This window comes from Oncorhynchus clarkii, chromosome 14 (assembly GCF_045791955.1).
Source record: "Oncorhynchus clarkii lewisi isolate Uvic-CL-2024 chromosome 14, UVic_Ocla_1.0, whole genome shotgun sequence".
Lineage (NCBI taxonomy): Eukaryota > Metazoa > Chordata > Actinopteri > Salmoniformes > Salmonidae > Oncorhynchus > Oncorhynchus clarkii.
The window spans coordinates 30,340,764-30,358,734 of NC_092160.1; the positions used below are offsets into that span (position 1 = coordinate 30,340,764).

Below are 17,971 nucleotides of genomic sequence, written 5' to 3' on the forward strand. Positions count from 1 at the left end.
TGGAGCGCGTCTGTAGCGTGTCCTTAGGACTGTCTGTAGCGTGTCCATAGGACTGTCTGTAGCGTGTCCATAGGACAGTCTGTAGCGTGTCCGTAGGACTGGCTGTAGCGTGTCCGTAGGACTGTCTGTAGCGTGTCCGTAGGACTGTCTGTAGCGTGTCCTTAGGACTGTCTGTAGCGTGTCCATAGGACTGTCTGTAGCGTGTCCATAGGACTGTCTGTAGCGTGTCCATAGGACTGTCTGTAGCGTGTCCGTAGGACTGTCTGTAGCGTGTCCGTAGGACTGTCTGTAGCGTGTCCGTAGGACTGTCTGTAGCGTGTCCGTAGGACTGTCTGTAGCGTGTCCGTAGGACTGTCTGTAGCGTGTCCGTAGGACTGTCTGTAGCGTGTCCGTAGGACTGTCTGTAGCGTGTCCGTAGGATTGTCTGTAGGGTGTCCGTAGGACTGTCTGTAGCGTGTCCGTAGGACTGTCTGTAGCGTGTCCATAGGACTGTCTGTAGCGTGTCCATAGGACTGTCTGTAGCGTGTCTGTTTTTCGGACTATTGGCGTCTGTCGTACGGACTGTGTACGACCGGACTGTCTGTGGCGCGTCTGTAGGGCTGTCTGTGAGCTTGTCTGTCGTTCGGGCTGTCTGTAGCGTGTCTGTAGGGCCGCCCGTAGCGTGGCTGTTGGACTGCCAGTAACGTGTCCATAGGACCATCTGTAGCGCGTCTGTAGCGTGTACGTAGGACCGCCTGTAGGACCATCTGTAGCGCACACGCGGGACCGTCAGCAGCGCTGCCCCGGGACCCTCTGCAGCGTGTCCCCGGGACCGTCTGCAGCGTGTCCCCGGGACCGTCAGCAGCGCTGCCCCGGGACCGTCTGCAGCGTGTCCCCGGGACCGTCAGCAGCGCTGCCCCGGGACCGTCTGCAGTGTGTCCCCGGGACCGTCTGCAGCGTGTCCCCGGGACCGTCAGCAGCGCTGCCCCGGGACCGTCTGCAGCGTGTCCCCGGGACCGTCAGCAGCGCTGCCCCGGGACCGTCTGCAGCGTGTCCCCGGGACCGTCTGCAGCGTGTCCCCGGGACCGTCTGTAGCGTGTCCCCGGGACCGTCTGCAGCGTGTCCCCGGGACCGTCTGCAGCGTGTCCCCGGGACCGTCTGTAGCGTGTCCCCGGGACCGTCTGTAGCGTGTCCCCGGGACCGTCTGCAGCGTGTCCCCGGGACTGTCTGCGAGTACGTTACCACAACAGTAACATTTGTACCTTGAATCCAATAAAAGTTTCAATAATTCATCTTTAAACCAAATCAATTGAAAATCTCTTTGGATCTTCCTAGTGCTACTTACTGTATGTACAACATTGTCACCCCAGTCGAGTGAACTCTAGTAAACAGAGAGGAGTCACTACAGAAGGGACCAGCATGTTGAGGCACCTGGAAGCATGGGGTTGCACATTAGCTGAAATCAGAGGATCTAAGCTATGTCTGCTATTTCTGCATCCCAAATAGCCCATACAGCCCTGGTCAAAAGCAGTGCACTCTGTAGGGAATAGGGTGCTATTTGAGACACACTATGAATGTGCTGCTACAGACAGACGCTGTGTCCTGGGCTCCCTAATAGTAGGAATCCTAACGATGGAAGCTGGCCATCAGAGAATGTACCAGTTTGTTTACTTTGCCATGGTAACCCACCTCATGCACTACAAGTCATATGTGCCAGAACTGGACTTGAAAACCAGTACAGTTTGTATTTAATCATCAAGTATCTGAAATTATAATACTACCAACACATTCCCACTTTGAAACAACAAAGCTGAATGTTACATATCTATGGGTGTTGATGGGTCGTGTGGGGTTGTGATGGGTGGTGATGGGTCGTGAGGTATGGTAGGGTATACGACAGAACACACCATGTACTATAATCGTATAGTACATCAGTACTGCATATGGTGACTATATTTATACATGTTCGTACTGTATAAATATAGATAAGTATATCTATGTACATTTGGATATTTAAACAATCAAATAAATAATACAAATATAATGAAATGTTACAGTGAGTACGATTTGAGAAACGCTATATTAGAGCCCAAAAAAGTCCTAACACTTCAAAATCAGGATAATAATACCTATTATATTTCAATAATGAACAGAAACGTCGGTGGACTACAATCTGGAGTAACTGAACGAGCTACACCATGTTACCTGCAGATTTACCATTTGGGACTGCTGGAATGACTGGAGAGGAGAGGGAGAGGGGGGGGGCGGGGGGGGCTGCGATGGTGACACGGTCGGGCGGAGAATCAGGATAGTTAGGGTCCAATGTCTCTTTCACCTCCGGATGTCTGTGGCCTCAGGGTCTTCCTGCTCCGCCACCACCCCAGCCTCGGGGCTCTGTCGGCGGGGACCCTGGCTGCGGCTGCGGGGGTGGGCGTTGAAGCCTCCTTTACTGGACTTGTCCTTGTCCCCCTGTCGGGGAGGTCGGGGGTGGTCTGGCTCAGAGTGGGGGGACCCGTGGAGGCGGTGGTCAGGGGAGGAGGGGGCCTGACCAGGAGGGGGGGTGAGGGAAGAGCAGACACTCAGGCTGTCACAGAGAGCCCCCCAGTTCTGCTCACACTGCAGCCGGACGCTCCTGGTTAAGGCCTCCTTCACCTCCTCCCCACAGCTCAGTAGGATGTTAACCAGCTCCACATATGGCCTGTGGGAGGGGGGTGGGGAGATCATGGGATTATTATACTAATATAGGGCTGGACATCCACAGCTTGGTATGGGTGGTTGACCTTCTAGGTAAGTTAAAAGGGGAAGAGGCAGAGAGAAGAGTAGAGAAGGCAGAGAGAATGAGACAAAGGGTCAGAGATAAAGAGAGATGTAGTCCTCTTCACCCTTTAGGAAAGAGAAGGGATGAGACGGACGAGAAAGACACTGATGAATGCAACCATCCTCACCCTTTAGGGAAGAGGTCCTGGAAGTGGATCATCTCCACCATGACCGCAACGTTCTCCTTGGCTGCAGAACACAGGTTGTGTCTGAGGTAACACTCTCTCTGCAGCTGGAACACCATCTCTTTAATGGCCAGGCACTTCCTGCTGATGCAGCTGAACTTGTGTCTCAAGCCGTGGGCCATGCACTTCAGAGCATCCTTGATGAACGACTTACCCTAAACCCACACAGTAGATATAGAACACTCAACCCTTACCCTAAACCCACACAGACACATAGAACACTCAACCCGAACCCTAAACCCACATGGTAGATATAGAACACTCAACCCAAACCCTAAACCCACACAGACATATAGAACACTCAACCCTAAACCCACACAGTAGATATAGAACACTCAACCCAAACCCTAAACCCACACAGACATTTAGAACACTCAACCCTAAACCCACATGGTAGATATAGAACACTCAACCCTTACCCTAAACCCACATGGTAGATATAGAACACTCAACCCTAAACCCACACAGACATATAAACTCGGCAAAAAAAGAAAAGTCAATTTTCACCCTGTCTTTCAAAGATGATTCAAATAACTTCACATATCTTTATTGTAAAGTGTTCAAACCCTGTTTCCCATGCTTGTTCAATGAACCAGCTTACAGATCATTGCACTGGTACATAGCTCATCTGTAATTAGCCCACCCAACTACCTCACCCCCATATTGTTCTTTTTTTCTTCTTCTCCTTTGCACCCCAATATCTACTTACATATTCATCTTCTGCACATCTATAACTCCAGTGTTTAATTGCTAAATTGTAATTATTTCGCCACTTTGGCCTATTTATTGCCTCACCTCCCTCATCTTATTTCATTTGCACACACTGTATATAGACTTTTCTATTGTGTTATTGACTGTACGTTTGTTTATTCCATGTATAATTCTGTAAAATAAAAACCATTAACAATGAATGAACATGCACCTGTCGAGCGGTCGTTAACACACTATAACCTTACAGACGGTAGGGAATTAAGGTCACAGTTACGAAAACTTAGGACACTAAAGAGGCCTTTCTCCTGACTCTGAAAAACACCAAAAGAAAGATGCCCAGGGTCCCTGCTCATCTGTGTGAACGTGCCTTAGGCATGCTGCAAGTAGGCATGAGGACTGTAGATGTGGCCAGGGTAATAAATTGCAATGTCCGTACTGTGAGACGCCTAAGACAGCGCTACAGGGAGACAGGACGGACAGCTGATCGTCCTCGCAGTGGCAGACCACGTGTAACAACACCTGCACAGGATCGGTACATCCGAACATCACACCTGCAGGACAGGTACAGAATGGCAACAACAACTGCCCGAGTTACACCAGGAACGCACAATCCCTCCATCAGTGCTCAGACTGTCTGCAATAGGCTGAGAGAGACTGGACTGAGGGCTTGTAGGCCTGTTGTAAGGCAGGTCCTGGCAAAAAGTGCTCTTCACTGACGAGTTGCGGTTTTGTCTCACCAGGGGTGGTGGTCGGATTGGCGTTTATCAGCAAAGGAATGAGCGTTACACCGAGGCAAGTACTCTGGAGCGGGATCGATTTGGAGGTGGAGGGTCCGTCATGGTCTGGGGCGGTGTGTCACAGCATCATCGGACAGAGCTTGTTGTCATTGCAGACAATCTCAACGCTGTGCGTTACAGGGAATACATCCTCCTCCCTCATGTGGTACCCTTCCTGCAGGCTCATCTTGACATGACCCTCTAGCATGACAATGCTACCAACCATACTGCTCGTTCTGTGCGTGATTTCCTGCAAGACAGGAATGTCAGTGTTCTGCCATGGCCAGCGCAGAGTCTGGATCTCAATCCCATGGAGCACGTCTGGGACCTGTTGGATTGGAGGGTGAGGGCTAGGGCCATTCCGCCCAGAAATGTCCGGGAACTTGCAGGTGCATTGGTAGAAGAGTGGGGTAACATCTCACAGCAAGAACTGGTAAATCTGGTGCAGTCCAAGAGGAGGAGATGCACTGCAGTACTTAATGCAGCTGGTGGCCACACCAGACACTGACTTACTTTTGATTTTGACCCCCCTTTGTTCAGGGACACATTATTCAATTTCTGTTAGTCACATGTCTGTGGAACTTGTTCAGTTTATGTCTCAGTTGTTGAATCTTGTTATGCTCATACAAATTTTACACATGTTAAGTTTGCTGAAAATAAACAGGAAGTTTCTTTTTTGCTGAGGTTTAGAACACTCAACCCTAAACCCACAGATATAGAACACTCAATCCTAAACCCACAGATATAGAACACTCAACCCTAAACCCACAGATATAGAACACTCAATCCTAAACCCACAGATATAGAACACTCAACCCTAAACCCACAGATATAGAACACTCAACCCTAAACTCACACACAGGCATATAGAACACACAACCATTAATGATTGTATTTAACCTTTATTTTACCAGGTAAATTGACTGAGAACACATTCTCATTTACAGCAATAACCTGGGGAATAATTTCAAGGGAGAGGAGAGGGGTTGAATGGAGCAATTAGAAGCTGGGGATTATTGGATTGGTTGATTGTGGTGAACCAATAAAAACCTGCTAACCCATGAACATACGTGCTCTAGTTCTAGGGTGGTTAGAACTAATTCCTCTGTGACCCAGTCTGATGGCCCAGTGAGAGGCCGGGACAAAGCCTGTTCTACCCCTCTGACAGGGAATCTGGCTGGGAATTGTGCCAGCTGGCTACCCCTGGACCTGGAGCCCTCTGCCTTGATACACAGAGACCTGACCTCCATGGGAGAGGAAAGGGGACTGGGGTACACACACACACACGTTGGCTACGGATGCAAACAACTCAATAAATTCACGTGTGCACTAACTTATACGCATGTACGCACATACACATGTAGTCTTATATACACAAACATACAGAGTGTCTTACCTGGGAATCAAACTTTCCGGCGTTGTGTAGGAAGGTCAGACAGATCTCCTGCAGGCCTCTGATCTCACAGGAGTTGTTCTCAAAACACTCAAACACACCGCAGCCCACGTCTCCTGCACTCACCAGACAGTGCTGGATCTCAGCTGGACGGAGAGAGATGGAGAGAGAGTTGTCACTGACAGTTACGGTCTACAATCAAGCATCAACCTCTATCCCCATTACATGTAGTGATCCAGGCCATGGTCTTAAGCATAGTCTCAGAGCCGTTTCCCCCTTGTTTTCTACTGAGCCGTTTCCCCCTTGTCGTCTCAGAGCCGTTTCCCCCTTGTCGTCTCAGAGCCGTTTCCCCCTTGTCGTCTCAGAGCCGTTTCCCCCTTGTCGTCTCAGAGCCGTTTCCCCCTTGTCGTCTCAGAGCCGTTTCCCCCTTGTCGTCTCAGAGCCGTTTCCCCCTTGTCATATTTTTAACCTAAGGTTCTGCTAGAGTAAGAGTTCTAAGATCCTTTTCTCAAATAGAGACCACCTTGAGACCGTATTTTGTCCCCCCTTGTTTCTTTGTCCACGTGTAACAAACAAAAACATTTATAACAAAAAAAGTTTCAGGTTTATCGTTTCCCACCAGGTTACTCTGGCCAATCAGTAACATGAATCATTCAGCTGGGGATGAAAGAAAATGACAAGTGGTTTGGTCTGGACATCCAGACTGGGATTTGAGTTCCCCTGGCAGACAGCTTCTATGTGGACCCTGGTCCAATGTAGTGCACTATATAGGAAATAGGGTTCAATTTGGGATTCATATTCTTTCTACGGTCAGTATAGTAGATGAATACTAAACCAGCCTCCAGGCTTCGGTGCCAGAGACAAGAAAACCACATGTCTCTGTGGAGAAGACAAGAAAACCACATGTCTCTGTGGAGAAGACAAGAAAACCACATGTCTCTGTGGAGAAGACAAGAAAACAACATGTCTCTGTGGAGAAGACAAGAAAACAACATGTCTCTGTGGAGAAGACAAGAAAACAACATGTCTCTGTGGAGAAGACAAGAAAACAACATGTCTCTGTGGAGAAGACAAGAAAACAACATGTCTCTGTGGAGAAGACAAGAAAACAACATGTCTCTGTGGAGAAGACAAGAAAACCACATGTCTCTGTGGAGAAGACAAGAAAACAACATGTCTCTGTGGAGAAGACAAGAAAACAACATGTCTCTGTGGAGAAGACAAGAAAACAACATGTCTCTGTGGAGAAGACAAGAAAACAACATGTCTCTGTGGAGACAGGAGAAGATAAGAAAGCAACATGTCTCTGTGGAGAGAGGAGAAGATAAGAAAGCAACATGTCTCTGTGGAGAGAGGAGAAGATAAGAAAACAACATGTCTCTGTGGAGAGAGGAGAAGATAAGAAAACAACATGTCTCTGTGGAGAGAGGAGAAGATAAGAAAACAACATGTCTCTGTGGAGAGAGGAGAAGATAAGAAAACAACATGTCTCTGTGGAGAAGACAAGAAAACCACGTCTCTGTGGAGAAGACAAGAAAACAACATGTCTCTGTGGAGAAGACAAGAAAACAACATGTCTCTGTGGAGAAGATAAGAAAACAACATGTCTCTGTGGAGAGAGGAGAAGACAAGAAAACAACATGTCTCTGTGGAGAAGATAAGAAAACAACATGTCTCTGTGGAGAGAGAAGACAAGAAAACAACATGTCTCTGTGGAGAAGACAAGAAAACAACATGTCTCTGTGGAGAAGACAAGAAAACAACATGTCTCTGTGGAGAGAGGAGAAGATAAGAAAACAACATGTCTCTGTGGAGAGAGGAGAAGATAAGAAAACAACATGTCTCTGTGGAGAAGATAAGAAAACAACATTGTCTCTGTGGAGAGAGGAGAAGATAAGAAAACAACATGTCTCTGTGGAGAGAGGAGAAGATAAGAAAACAACATGTCTCTGTGGAGAGAGGAGAAGATAAGAAAACAACATGTCTCTGGAGAAGACAAGAAAACAACATTATCTCTGTGGAGAAGACAAGAAAACAACATGTCTCTGTGGAGAAGACAAGAAAACAACATTGTCTCTGTGGAGAAGACAAGAAAACAACATGTCTCTGTGGAGAGAGGAGACAAGAAAACAACATGTCTCTGTGGAGAGAGGAGACAAGAAAACAACATGTCTCTTTGGAGAGAGGAGAAGATAAGAAAACAACATGTATCTGTGGAGAGAGGAGAAGATAAGAAAACAACATGTCTCTGTGGAGAGAGGAGACAAGAAAACAACATGTCTCTGTGGAGAGAGAAGATAAGAAAACAACATGTCTCTGTGGAGAGAGGAGAAGATAAGAAAACAACATGTCTCTGTGGAGAGAGGAGACAAGAAAACAACATGTCTCTGTGGAGAGAGAAGAAGATAAGAAAACAACATGTCTCTGTGGAGAGAGGAGAAGATAAGAAAACAACATGTCTCTGTGGAGAGAGGAGAAGATAAGAAAACAACATGTCTCTGTGGAGAGAGGAGAAGATAAGAAAACAACATGTCTCTGTGGAGAGAGGAGAAGATAAGAAAACAACATGTCTCCGTGGAGAAGACAAGAAAACCACGTCTCTGTGGAGAAGACAAGAAAACAACATGTCTCTGTGGAGAAGACAAGAAATCAACATGTCTCTGTGGAGAAGATAAGAAAACAACATGTCTCTGTGGAGAAGATAAGAAAACAACATGTCTCTGTGGAGAGAGGAGAAGACAAGAAAACAACATGTCTATGTGGAGAGAGAAGACAAGAAAACAACATGTCTCTGTGGAGAGAGAAGACAAGAAAACAACATGTCTCTGTGGAGAAGACAAGAAAACAACATGTCTCTGTGGAGAAGATAAGAAAACAACATGTCTCTGTGGAGAGAGGAGAAGACAAGAAAACAACATGTCTCTGTGGAGAAGATAAGAAAACAACATGTCTCTGTGGAGAGAGAAGACAAGAAAACAACATGTCTCTGTGGAGAAGACAAGAAAACAACATGTCTCTGTGGAGAAGACAAGAAAACAACATGTCTCTGTGGAGAGAGAAGACAAGAAAACAACATGTCTCTGTGGAGAAGACAAGAAAACAACATGTCTCTGTGGAGAGAGAAGACAAGAAAACAACATGTCTCTGTGGAGAAGACAAGAAAACAACATGTCTCTGTGGAGAAGATAAGAAAACAACATGTCTCTGTGGAGAGAGGAGAAGACAAGAAAACAACATGTCTCTGTGGAGAAGACAAGAAAACAACATGTCTCTGTGGAGAGAGGAGAAGATAAGAAAACAACATGTCTCTGTGGAGAGAGGAGAAGATAAGAAAACAACATGTCTCTGTGGAGAGAGGAGAAGATAAGAAAACAACATGTCTCTGTGGAGAGAGGAGAAGATAAGAAAACAACATGTCTCTGTGGAGAAGATAAGAAAACAACATTGTCTCTGTGGAGAGAGGAGAAGATAAGAAAACAACATGTCTCTGTGGAGAGAGGAGAAGATAAGAAAACAACATGTCTCTGTGGAGAGAGGAGAAGATAAGAAAACAACATGTCTCTGGAGAAGACAAGAAAACAACATTGTCTCTGTGGAGAAGACAAGAAAACAACATGTCTCTGTGGAGAAGACAAGAAAACAACATTGTCTCTGTGGAGAAGACAAGAAAACAACATGTCTCTGTGGAGAGAGGAGACAAGAAAACAACATGTCTCTGTGGAGAGAGGAGAAGATAAGAAAACAACATGTATCTGTGGAGAGAGGAGAAGATAAGAAAACAACATGTCTCTGTGGAGAGAGGAGACAAGAAAACAACATGTCTCTGTGGAGAGAGAAGAAGATAAGAAAACAACATGTCTCTGTGGAGAGAGGAGAAGATAAGAAAACAACATGTCTCTGTGGAGAGAGGAGACAAGAAAACAACATGTCTCTGTGGAGAGAGAAGAAGATAAGAAAACAACATGTCTCTGTGGAGAGAGGAGAAGATAAGAAAACAACATGTCTCTGTGGAGAGAGGAGAAGATAAGAAAACAACATGTCTCTGTGGAGAGAGGAGAAGATAAGAAAACAACATGTCTCTGTGGAGAAGACAAGAAAACAACATTGTCTCTGTGGAGAGAGGAGAAGATAAGAAAACAACATGTCTCTGTGGAGAGAGGAGAAGATAAGAAAACAACATGTCTCTGTGGAGAGAGAAGATAAGAAAACAACATGTCTCTGTGGAGAAGATAAGAAAACAACATTGTCTCTGTGGAGAGAGGAGAAGATAAGAAAACCACATGTCTCTGTGGAGAGAGGAGAAGACAAGAAAACAACATGTCTCTGTGGAGAGAGGAGAAGACAAGAAAACAACATGTCTCTGTGGAGAAGACAAGAAAACAACATGTCTCTGTGGAGAAGACAAGAAAACAACATGTCTCTGTGGAGAGAGGAGAAGACAAGAAAACAACATGTCTCTGTGGAGAAGACAAGAAAACAACATGTCTCTGTGGAGAAGACAAGAAAACCACATGTCTCTGTGGAGAAGACAAGAAAACAACATGTCTCTGTGGAGAGAGAAGACAAGAAAACAACATGTCTCTGTGGAGAGAGGAGAAGATAAGAAAACAACATGTCTCTGTGAAGACAAGAAAACAACATGTCTCTGTGGAGAAGACAAGAAAACAACATGTCTCTGTGGAGAGAGGAGAAGACAAGAAAACAACATGTCTCTGTGGAGAGAGAAGACAAGAAAACAACATGTCTCTGTGGAGAGAGAAGACAAGAAAACAACACCGTCTCTTCACAGAGAGAAGAATGCAGATGAATGCAGGGTGACAGAGAGATTATTACTGTGTCATTCTGCGTCAAAATACATCTGCATTGCCTGTCGTGAGGATAGGAGGGGATGCTGCACTGCAGATACAGTGTTGGGTACTAGAGACCATACAAACGCAGAAGGCATCTCCCTCTATTGTGCTTTTACGGAGTTGAAGTCAACAGGTGTCAGTTTTCCTGGTATTAAACTATCATGTAATGAGACTGCCTGCGTATTAATTAGTCTTCCCTGTCTGTGTTGCCAGTATACATATTTGTCCCCCATCTGCTTTTCACAGGAACTTTCTAAGTGACCGCCTGGCTGGGCTGCTGTGGGGAGATGGAATGGTCCTGTCCCAAATGGCATCCTATTCCCTATATAGTGCACTGTAGGGGATAGAGTGGGACACATACAATGTTTCATAATGCAGTCTAATGTGACATGACGCTGGTAAGACCAGTGGTTGATGTTTACATTGAAACCGGAGTATCCAGATATACAGAAGAGAAGATGTGTAACAGTCCAGTCCAGGGCTGTAGTAGGTTGGCAGGTGACGCCACCCTTTGGCCTCTTGCTGTCCATGTAACTCAGTTGTTAGAGCATGGCGCCATCACAACGCCAGGGTTGTGGGTTCGGTTCCCACGGGGGACCAGTATAAAAAAAATATATATATATACACACTCACTAATGTAAGTCACTCTGGATTAGAGTGTCTGTTAAATGACTGAAATGCGAACGTTATACAACGTCTGACAAGTGGCAGCTAAGGAGGACAGAAATAAAACAAATGATAGTGGACCAAAAAGAAATGACCAGGAGAGAGGGAAAAGTCTGCCTGTTAACCCCAAATGGTAGGATATTTAGAGACGCCTTCCCAAAGGAGAAAAGCAGCCATTTTTAGTTTATGTAAACGGTTATGTAACATATAGTATATGTGGACACACTGTTAGGCTACACACACTGTAGGCTACACACACTGTAGGCCTATTATAAGTGTTTATTTTGGACTATACAGCTTCAAAACATTTATTTGAATAACTTATGTAATCAGTCTTGAAGAACCACAGAGAGAGTGAGTCCCATCAGTTGGGAGCTGAAAGGTTATTCATCTCCCTCTCCTCTCGTCACTGTCACTGAGGCACTCTGTCCACGTGGGATAGAATCACTAACTACACCGGGTATGGCACTCCATATGGGCGGTTGAGAACGGGTCAGCATGAGAGAAAAAACGTAGGATATAGTCTTGGATATACAGCATATCTTAATGGGAGATATGAATGAATTAATAGACCTATAGCATTTCAACAGCGGATCACTGTAAGTGTGATATTTGATAGCCTAGGCAGATTAATCTCACGAGCCCTCCGGTCAGAGTAAATAACGAATTAACGCAGTAGATTTATTTGAGAAATTATGCTCGTCAACAAGCACTGCTCTGTTGGGGGGGGGGGGGGGGTTGAGGTTTGTGTGTCTGTGTGTGTATGAGATGGGGGGGGGGGGGGTGTAAGGGATGTGGGCATTGGGTTGAACTTTGGTGCACTACAGGAAAAGTGAGCCGCTGTCGGCTGCGAGTGCTTGTGTTGGCGTTTACACGGGAATGTGCGTGGATCGTACGAGCTGGCCGCAACGTGCATTGAATTACACAGTGGTGTGAGACTGACTGACTGAGGGACTCTACTGTGCACAGCTGCGTCAGAGCTGTCCCTGCAACTACAAGGATTTAAACCCTTACATTCTCATGATTTCTATATTGATTAATGGAGAAGTATTTCATAATATTGGTTATTGTAAATAGACCGTAGCCATTTCCTAAGATTCCTGTTAAGAATACTGAAACAGCCCTGCATGAGGCGATTGCATCATTCCCTATCAACATGCGTTGTTGGAGCCTAACAACCAGCAGTTCAAGCCTGGAGTCCACTGTAGGAGCTCAGACACAAATAGTATTTGATGGACGAGAGTACTTAACATCTCTGAACGTAAATTGCAAACCGATTTTACATGTAGAATCGTGTAAAAAATGTCGGCAGTCAGGCGTCTACAGCGGGTGGTTCCTAAAACACAGCGCGCGGAATGTTCGGCAGATGAACACTAGTTCCACATTCAGTGCGATGTGTGCGAGCCTTAAAGAGGTTGCCATGAATTTCACAGTATCTTACAGGTAACTCCGTGGCGGGTAAAATTCTGTATTTCATATTACAACAGCGTAAGATTGACTGTATGGCCAATATACCACGGCTAAATTGTTCTTATGCACGAAACAGAGTGCCTGGATACAGCCCTTAGCTGGGGTATATCGGCCATATACCACAAACCCCCGAGGAGCCTTATTGCCCTTAAACTGGTTACCAAAGTAATTAGGGCAGTAAAAAATGAATGTTTAAAAAAAAAATCATACCCATGGTATATAGTCTGATATACCACTGCTGTCAGCCAATCAGGATTCAGGGCTCGAACCACCTTGTTTGGAATGTAAAATAGTAAATGCTACCATAATCTGAATGAATTAAGGGGAGGGGTTTGTATTTCACAGAATGTTACTGTAATTACAAGGGATTGGTGCAAGCAGGTTGGCTGCTTGATAATGCGTTTACACATTCATTCATATTTTGCGTTTTATATCACTTGCACTTCTTGAGGCCTTAAGAAAGGCTTTCAAACTGGCAGAAAGTACAGGGATAAACAGACCAAAAGGACATGGCAAAATGCTCAACCATTTAATTCAAGACTTGCTGCCACACTAATCTGGCCCCTATACATTTTAAATTGATGGGGCACTATAACCACATAGGAGTTAAATTGGTACAGCGTTCTCACTCCCAGGTGCAACAAATATAGCATCTTACAAGGCAGCCTTAAAATATATTAATGAGCCAGAAACTACAACACCATGAACCCACTAGTGGTCAAAAGGTTTCGGGTGCTCCAAAGATACAGTAAGGCACTGTATTCAGTTGGGTGGAATTTCAGTACCATATGAACTATAACAACCCCCCCCCCCCCCCCCCCCCCAAAAAAACAACAACAAATATGTACTATTTTCCCATAATGCACCATAATTTACACTATGCTACAGTTAAACATTTCAGAGTTTTTTTTGTACTGTTGATAATACCTAAAATGACCGTTGTCCATTACAGTCAGTGGTGATTTTAGCATGTAAATCTAGGTGTCGCAAAAAAAATACGTTTTAGATACATCCCAGCAAAGCCACTACACGACACTAAAAAAATACACGAATTGCACTATAACGGTGACAAATGGTGCCCACAAACTGTTAAGGCCTACATAAAGCTGTCCCAACAGCAGAGCTTTATTTTCAGCACCATGGAGTGAATCCTTACCACCGCTACACCTGACTATCAGTGGAGCCTTGTCTGGCAGCAAAACAGTTCATTCAGCCTCATTTACTACCTTTTTAAAAAACATAGCTGATATGGCTGACTTGCTTAAACAAATGTGGTTTCTACTGACAATTGAGATGTACAAACTATGGCATAAGGGAATGATGAGCAGATAAGAGGAAATCCTTCATTTAGATTAAGACATTAATAAGTGAGCTAAGATGGACGTAGTCAATATAATTAATTGTTCAGCACTTTTGAAATGTACAGTGACAGAATTCAGAACATGGGACGTTTTTACAGTATTCTCCCTCTACACCAAGTCAGAACCGTAGGATAAATAAAGGGGGCATATAAGCAGACAATATTTGATGACATTTCTCTAAAACAGGCTATGGGCTACATGTGCACCACCAAGTCAGAACATAGACGAAATTAAGAGGGGAAAGGGACCAAATTATTAAGGCGAGACACATGGGTTAATACCAGCATACTACACAACATACACTTAGTATTACTTTCTTAGTTACAGTATACATATCTCCCTGGCATATTACATGATTTATGCAGCAGCATACAATACATTTTTGGACTCACCGTTGTGCTGTGCCCACTTGAACAGGAAGGTGGCACAGCGGTCCTTCTTGTGGGCAAATTGTGTCATGAGACTTTATCATCAAAGTCTGCGATTCTCTGGATTTATGGTGCTTTCAAGAGAACTGAGAACTCAGGGGGAAAAAACTAGGTTGAATCATGACGTCAGTGATCTTCAGGTCGGAGCTCTAGAAAGAGGCCTGAGTTTCTCGCCTTGGAATTCCGAGTTGGATGACCGTTCCCAGTTGTCTTGAACTCACTGATGTCTGAGATTTCCCAGTTCTGCGTTTCCAGTTGTTTAAAATGCGGCAGAAGTCATGCTGGATTGACAGCATGGCCAATGTATTCAACCTTTTCTGGCCAATGGTGTTGCCTTCGCTTTGGCTCCCCCTCCTGTCCAGCTCAGGCGGTCGGCATTTCCGGCCTTCTAGCTGCTGCCGAACTTGCTGCTGGCAAAACGCTCTTCACCCATCAACCCCGGACTTGTCTCGTCATCATTACACACACGGTTCCAATCCCCACTCAATCACTGTATATATACTCCCTCGGTCATTTGTCATTGTAAATGTTGCTTGTTTTCCTGAGATGAATCTCTCCTACTATTTAGCACTTTGGGTTTCAACCCGGTTTTATATATGGTGCTATAATAAATTCAGTAGTTCTAAACCTGTGACTGCCTCCTCCTCTCTACACTTGTGACATTGTGTGTGAATGTTTATCCTTTTAAGCTTGGAAAAGAGACCCTTAAACCCAGACTTGGACCACACCTCTCCACCGAATAGCAGGGGAAGCAAAATAGTGATTGCTTTGCAACACTTGCAGTAAGCCACTGATTCCTTCCAAACCACTCATTGTTGAATTTGCGATTTCCAACTTGTTGTGTAATGTTTATGTCCAATGGCTGATGAGCACCGATACGTGTTATCTATAACTTATCTTCATATGACAAGGATTGAGAAGGATTTGCCAGTGGATTGTCAAAGTGATTCATGATGACTGCTTGTCTAGCTACGATTTTGAAAGTATGATGTTGACATGATCAGTCCAATCAAAGCTACGGTAGATATGACGTGATCCAGGCTGTATCACATCTGACCGTGATTGGGAGTCCCATAGGGCGGCGCACAATTGACCCAGTGTCGTCCAGGTTTGGCCATGGTAGGCTGTCATTGTAAATAAGAATTTGTGCTTAACTGACTTGCTAAATTTTCAAAGTCATGTCATTTTATCTGTGGCCAATGACCTTGAGCCTTCTTGGATGGGCACTTCTACTGTAAATCTATGGCAGCACCCATTGGGCTTACTCTTTAGCTCTCCCTGTAGATTGAGGCAAAGTGTCCCCATGAGTGACAGAATAGTGAGCCAATCACAGCAAAACTAGAGAATATTACCAACCTGAATGACGGTAGCCACTGTTTACAGTGTAGCCTCTATTTCAACCACATGACAATCACTCATATGTGGTAGCCTGCTCATAGGCTAAGTAGTGACTCTGTATTTTCCGCTGGCTGCCCCACTACCACAGAAAGCACTGAGCTGGGCTGAAACACCTGCATTTTGGAGGTGCCTGACTCAAGAAAGCAAAAAAAAGACCATGTTTGCAAGCGGCTTTATTAACCTTAATTTATTTATTTATTTTTCACATTGCTTACAAACTGATATGACACGTCTTAATGCAAAAATAACATGCAAAACAGGCAACAACAAAAATATATATATATTTTTTATAGCTAAACAGGTGGGGCCTGCCCTGAATGACGGTCGCCACTGTTTACAGTGTAGCCTCTATTTCAACCACATGACAATCACTAATATGTGGTAGCCTGCTCATAGGCTAAGTCATTTTGCCAAATTTGTTTCATTTAAATGCAAAACGAGTACTCGTTGCCAATGGATCGGCTGGATGTTGGCTAACTTTGAACCAATCACGTCGTATCGAGCATACCCCGAAAAAAAACGTAATCACATACACCTAGAGGCTGCCATATACACCGTCTATCATGACTTACCTTGTGTCTGTCTATTAACAATTTACTAACATATTGAATTTCTGTCTCCCTGTATTTGCAATATATGCACTTTGTGGATAATATGCACTTTGTGGATAATCTGAAATGGTAATCTCATCCATGATAAAACCAGTATGTCGAGAGAGAGAGAGAGAGAGAGAGAGAGAGAGAGAGAGAGAGAGAGAGAGAGAGAGAGAGAGAGAGCGAACGTGTTCCTCGCTCTAATATCCACAGCGCGGAGAGCACGTGCACACACAAGCATGCGGTACCACTCGCGCATATTTATCCCACTGACCTGTATTCTGATAACACAATTTCAACGTCGAGCCACTTCCCATACCAAGTCAGTCTGCATTATATGTGTGTATATATATATATGGTAGAAAGATATATCTATATTCGTGGGTGCGTGTGAGCACGTCTGTGTGGGCTCTTTCTTACCTGTGTTCTGCAGAGACATACGTCCTTTCTGGCTCGCCGGTTTCTCTGGCGGGTTGTCATGAACATCGATATTATCCAATCCCACCACTTGCTCCAGAACTGACAAAACCAGAAGCGCTATTGCAAATTTGACCAACATTTCTGCCTCTCTATCTGCGAAGACCAGTAAGTACCTGTGTTATAATCTGCCTTCTCTTCGCTCTGAAACAACGATGCAGTGTTGTATCGGAAACGCGCCGGTCCAACCAGCCAGTCTGCTCTCTGTCTGTCTGTGGTAACTCGTTGCACTCGGCTGTAGACTGTATTCAGGCAGGCAGCGCAGAGAGAGAGAGAGAGTGAACGCTGGGACCGCAGGGATGCTGCCTATATTTCCCAGAGCCAGGGCGGGTCGTCAATTTAGATGGAGTCAAGCAGGTGTTGTCAGCCAAGCTCAGCGGCCAATCAGACACGCAGACTTCCACGTCCAAGGTTGAGAGGGGAGTGTCCAGTGGCTGTACCCGTATTTCCATATAAACTCTTGTAAAAAAAAAAACGGTCTATGGATAGGTGGTTATAAACTAGTGTTTGGCTAAGAAACCTGTGTCTCTTGTTGTTCCTTGCATCGGAGGAAAGAAATGTGCAGCGGATGTAAACAGACCTGTCAGAATCATGTTGGCATGCCAACAGCTATTAGCCTACAATGTAATAACATTTAATGATATTTACTGGACACATCTGTTGTGGTTAGATTTAGGTAATACTTTGAATAACATATTGGTGGATACAAGGGCAAACATATTTTCCTACACCATATGAGGAAACAGTGTATTGCTTGGTATATATTCCCAGCACCAGCCTTACTCTATTTGCACCCTAATATATGTTCTGTGTTATTACATGTTTATATTTATGATTTTGTTGTTTATTGCAGTTGCACTATCCACC

General features: G+C 44.9%; 1 protein-coding gene across 1 annotated transcript; it reads right to left on the reverse strand.

The window, feature by feature from the left end:
- Nucleotides 1–2,251: 2,251 nt before the first annotated feature.
- On the reverse strand, nt 2,252–17,346 carry LOC139366068 (stanniocalcin-2-like). Its single transcript, XM_071103156.1, has 4 exons — nt 17,048–17,346; nt 5,865–6,007; nt 2,925–3,136; nt 2,252–2,677 (listed from the first exon to the last, which is right to left on the reverse strand). Exons 1-4 carry the CDS (start codon nt 17,184–17,186, stop codon nt 2,311–2,313), a joined length of 861 nt encoding a protein of 286 aa, XP_070959257.1. The 5' UTR covers nt 17,187–17,346; the 3' UTR covers nt 2,252–2,310.
- Between the last annotated feature and the right edge of the window lie 625 nt (nt 17,347–17,971).

Excerpts from the sequence above, each read along its gene's own strand:
- LOC139366068 (XM_071103156.1), bottom strand. The coding sequence starts at position 17,186 with ATGTTGGTCAAATTTGCAATAGCGCTTCTGGTTTTGTCAGTTCTGGAG. Across the intron at positions 6,008-17,047 it reads TATGTCTCTGCAGAACACAG|CTGAGATCCAGCACTGTCTG; the intron begins GTAAGAAAGAGC and ends CTCTCCGTCCAG. Across the intron at positions 2,678-2,924 it reads CAGGACCTCTTCCCTAAAGG|GCCATATGTGGAGCTGGTTA; the intron begins GTGAGGATGGTT and ends CCCCTCCCACAG.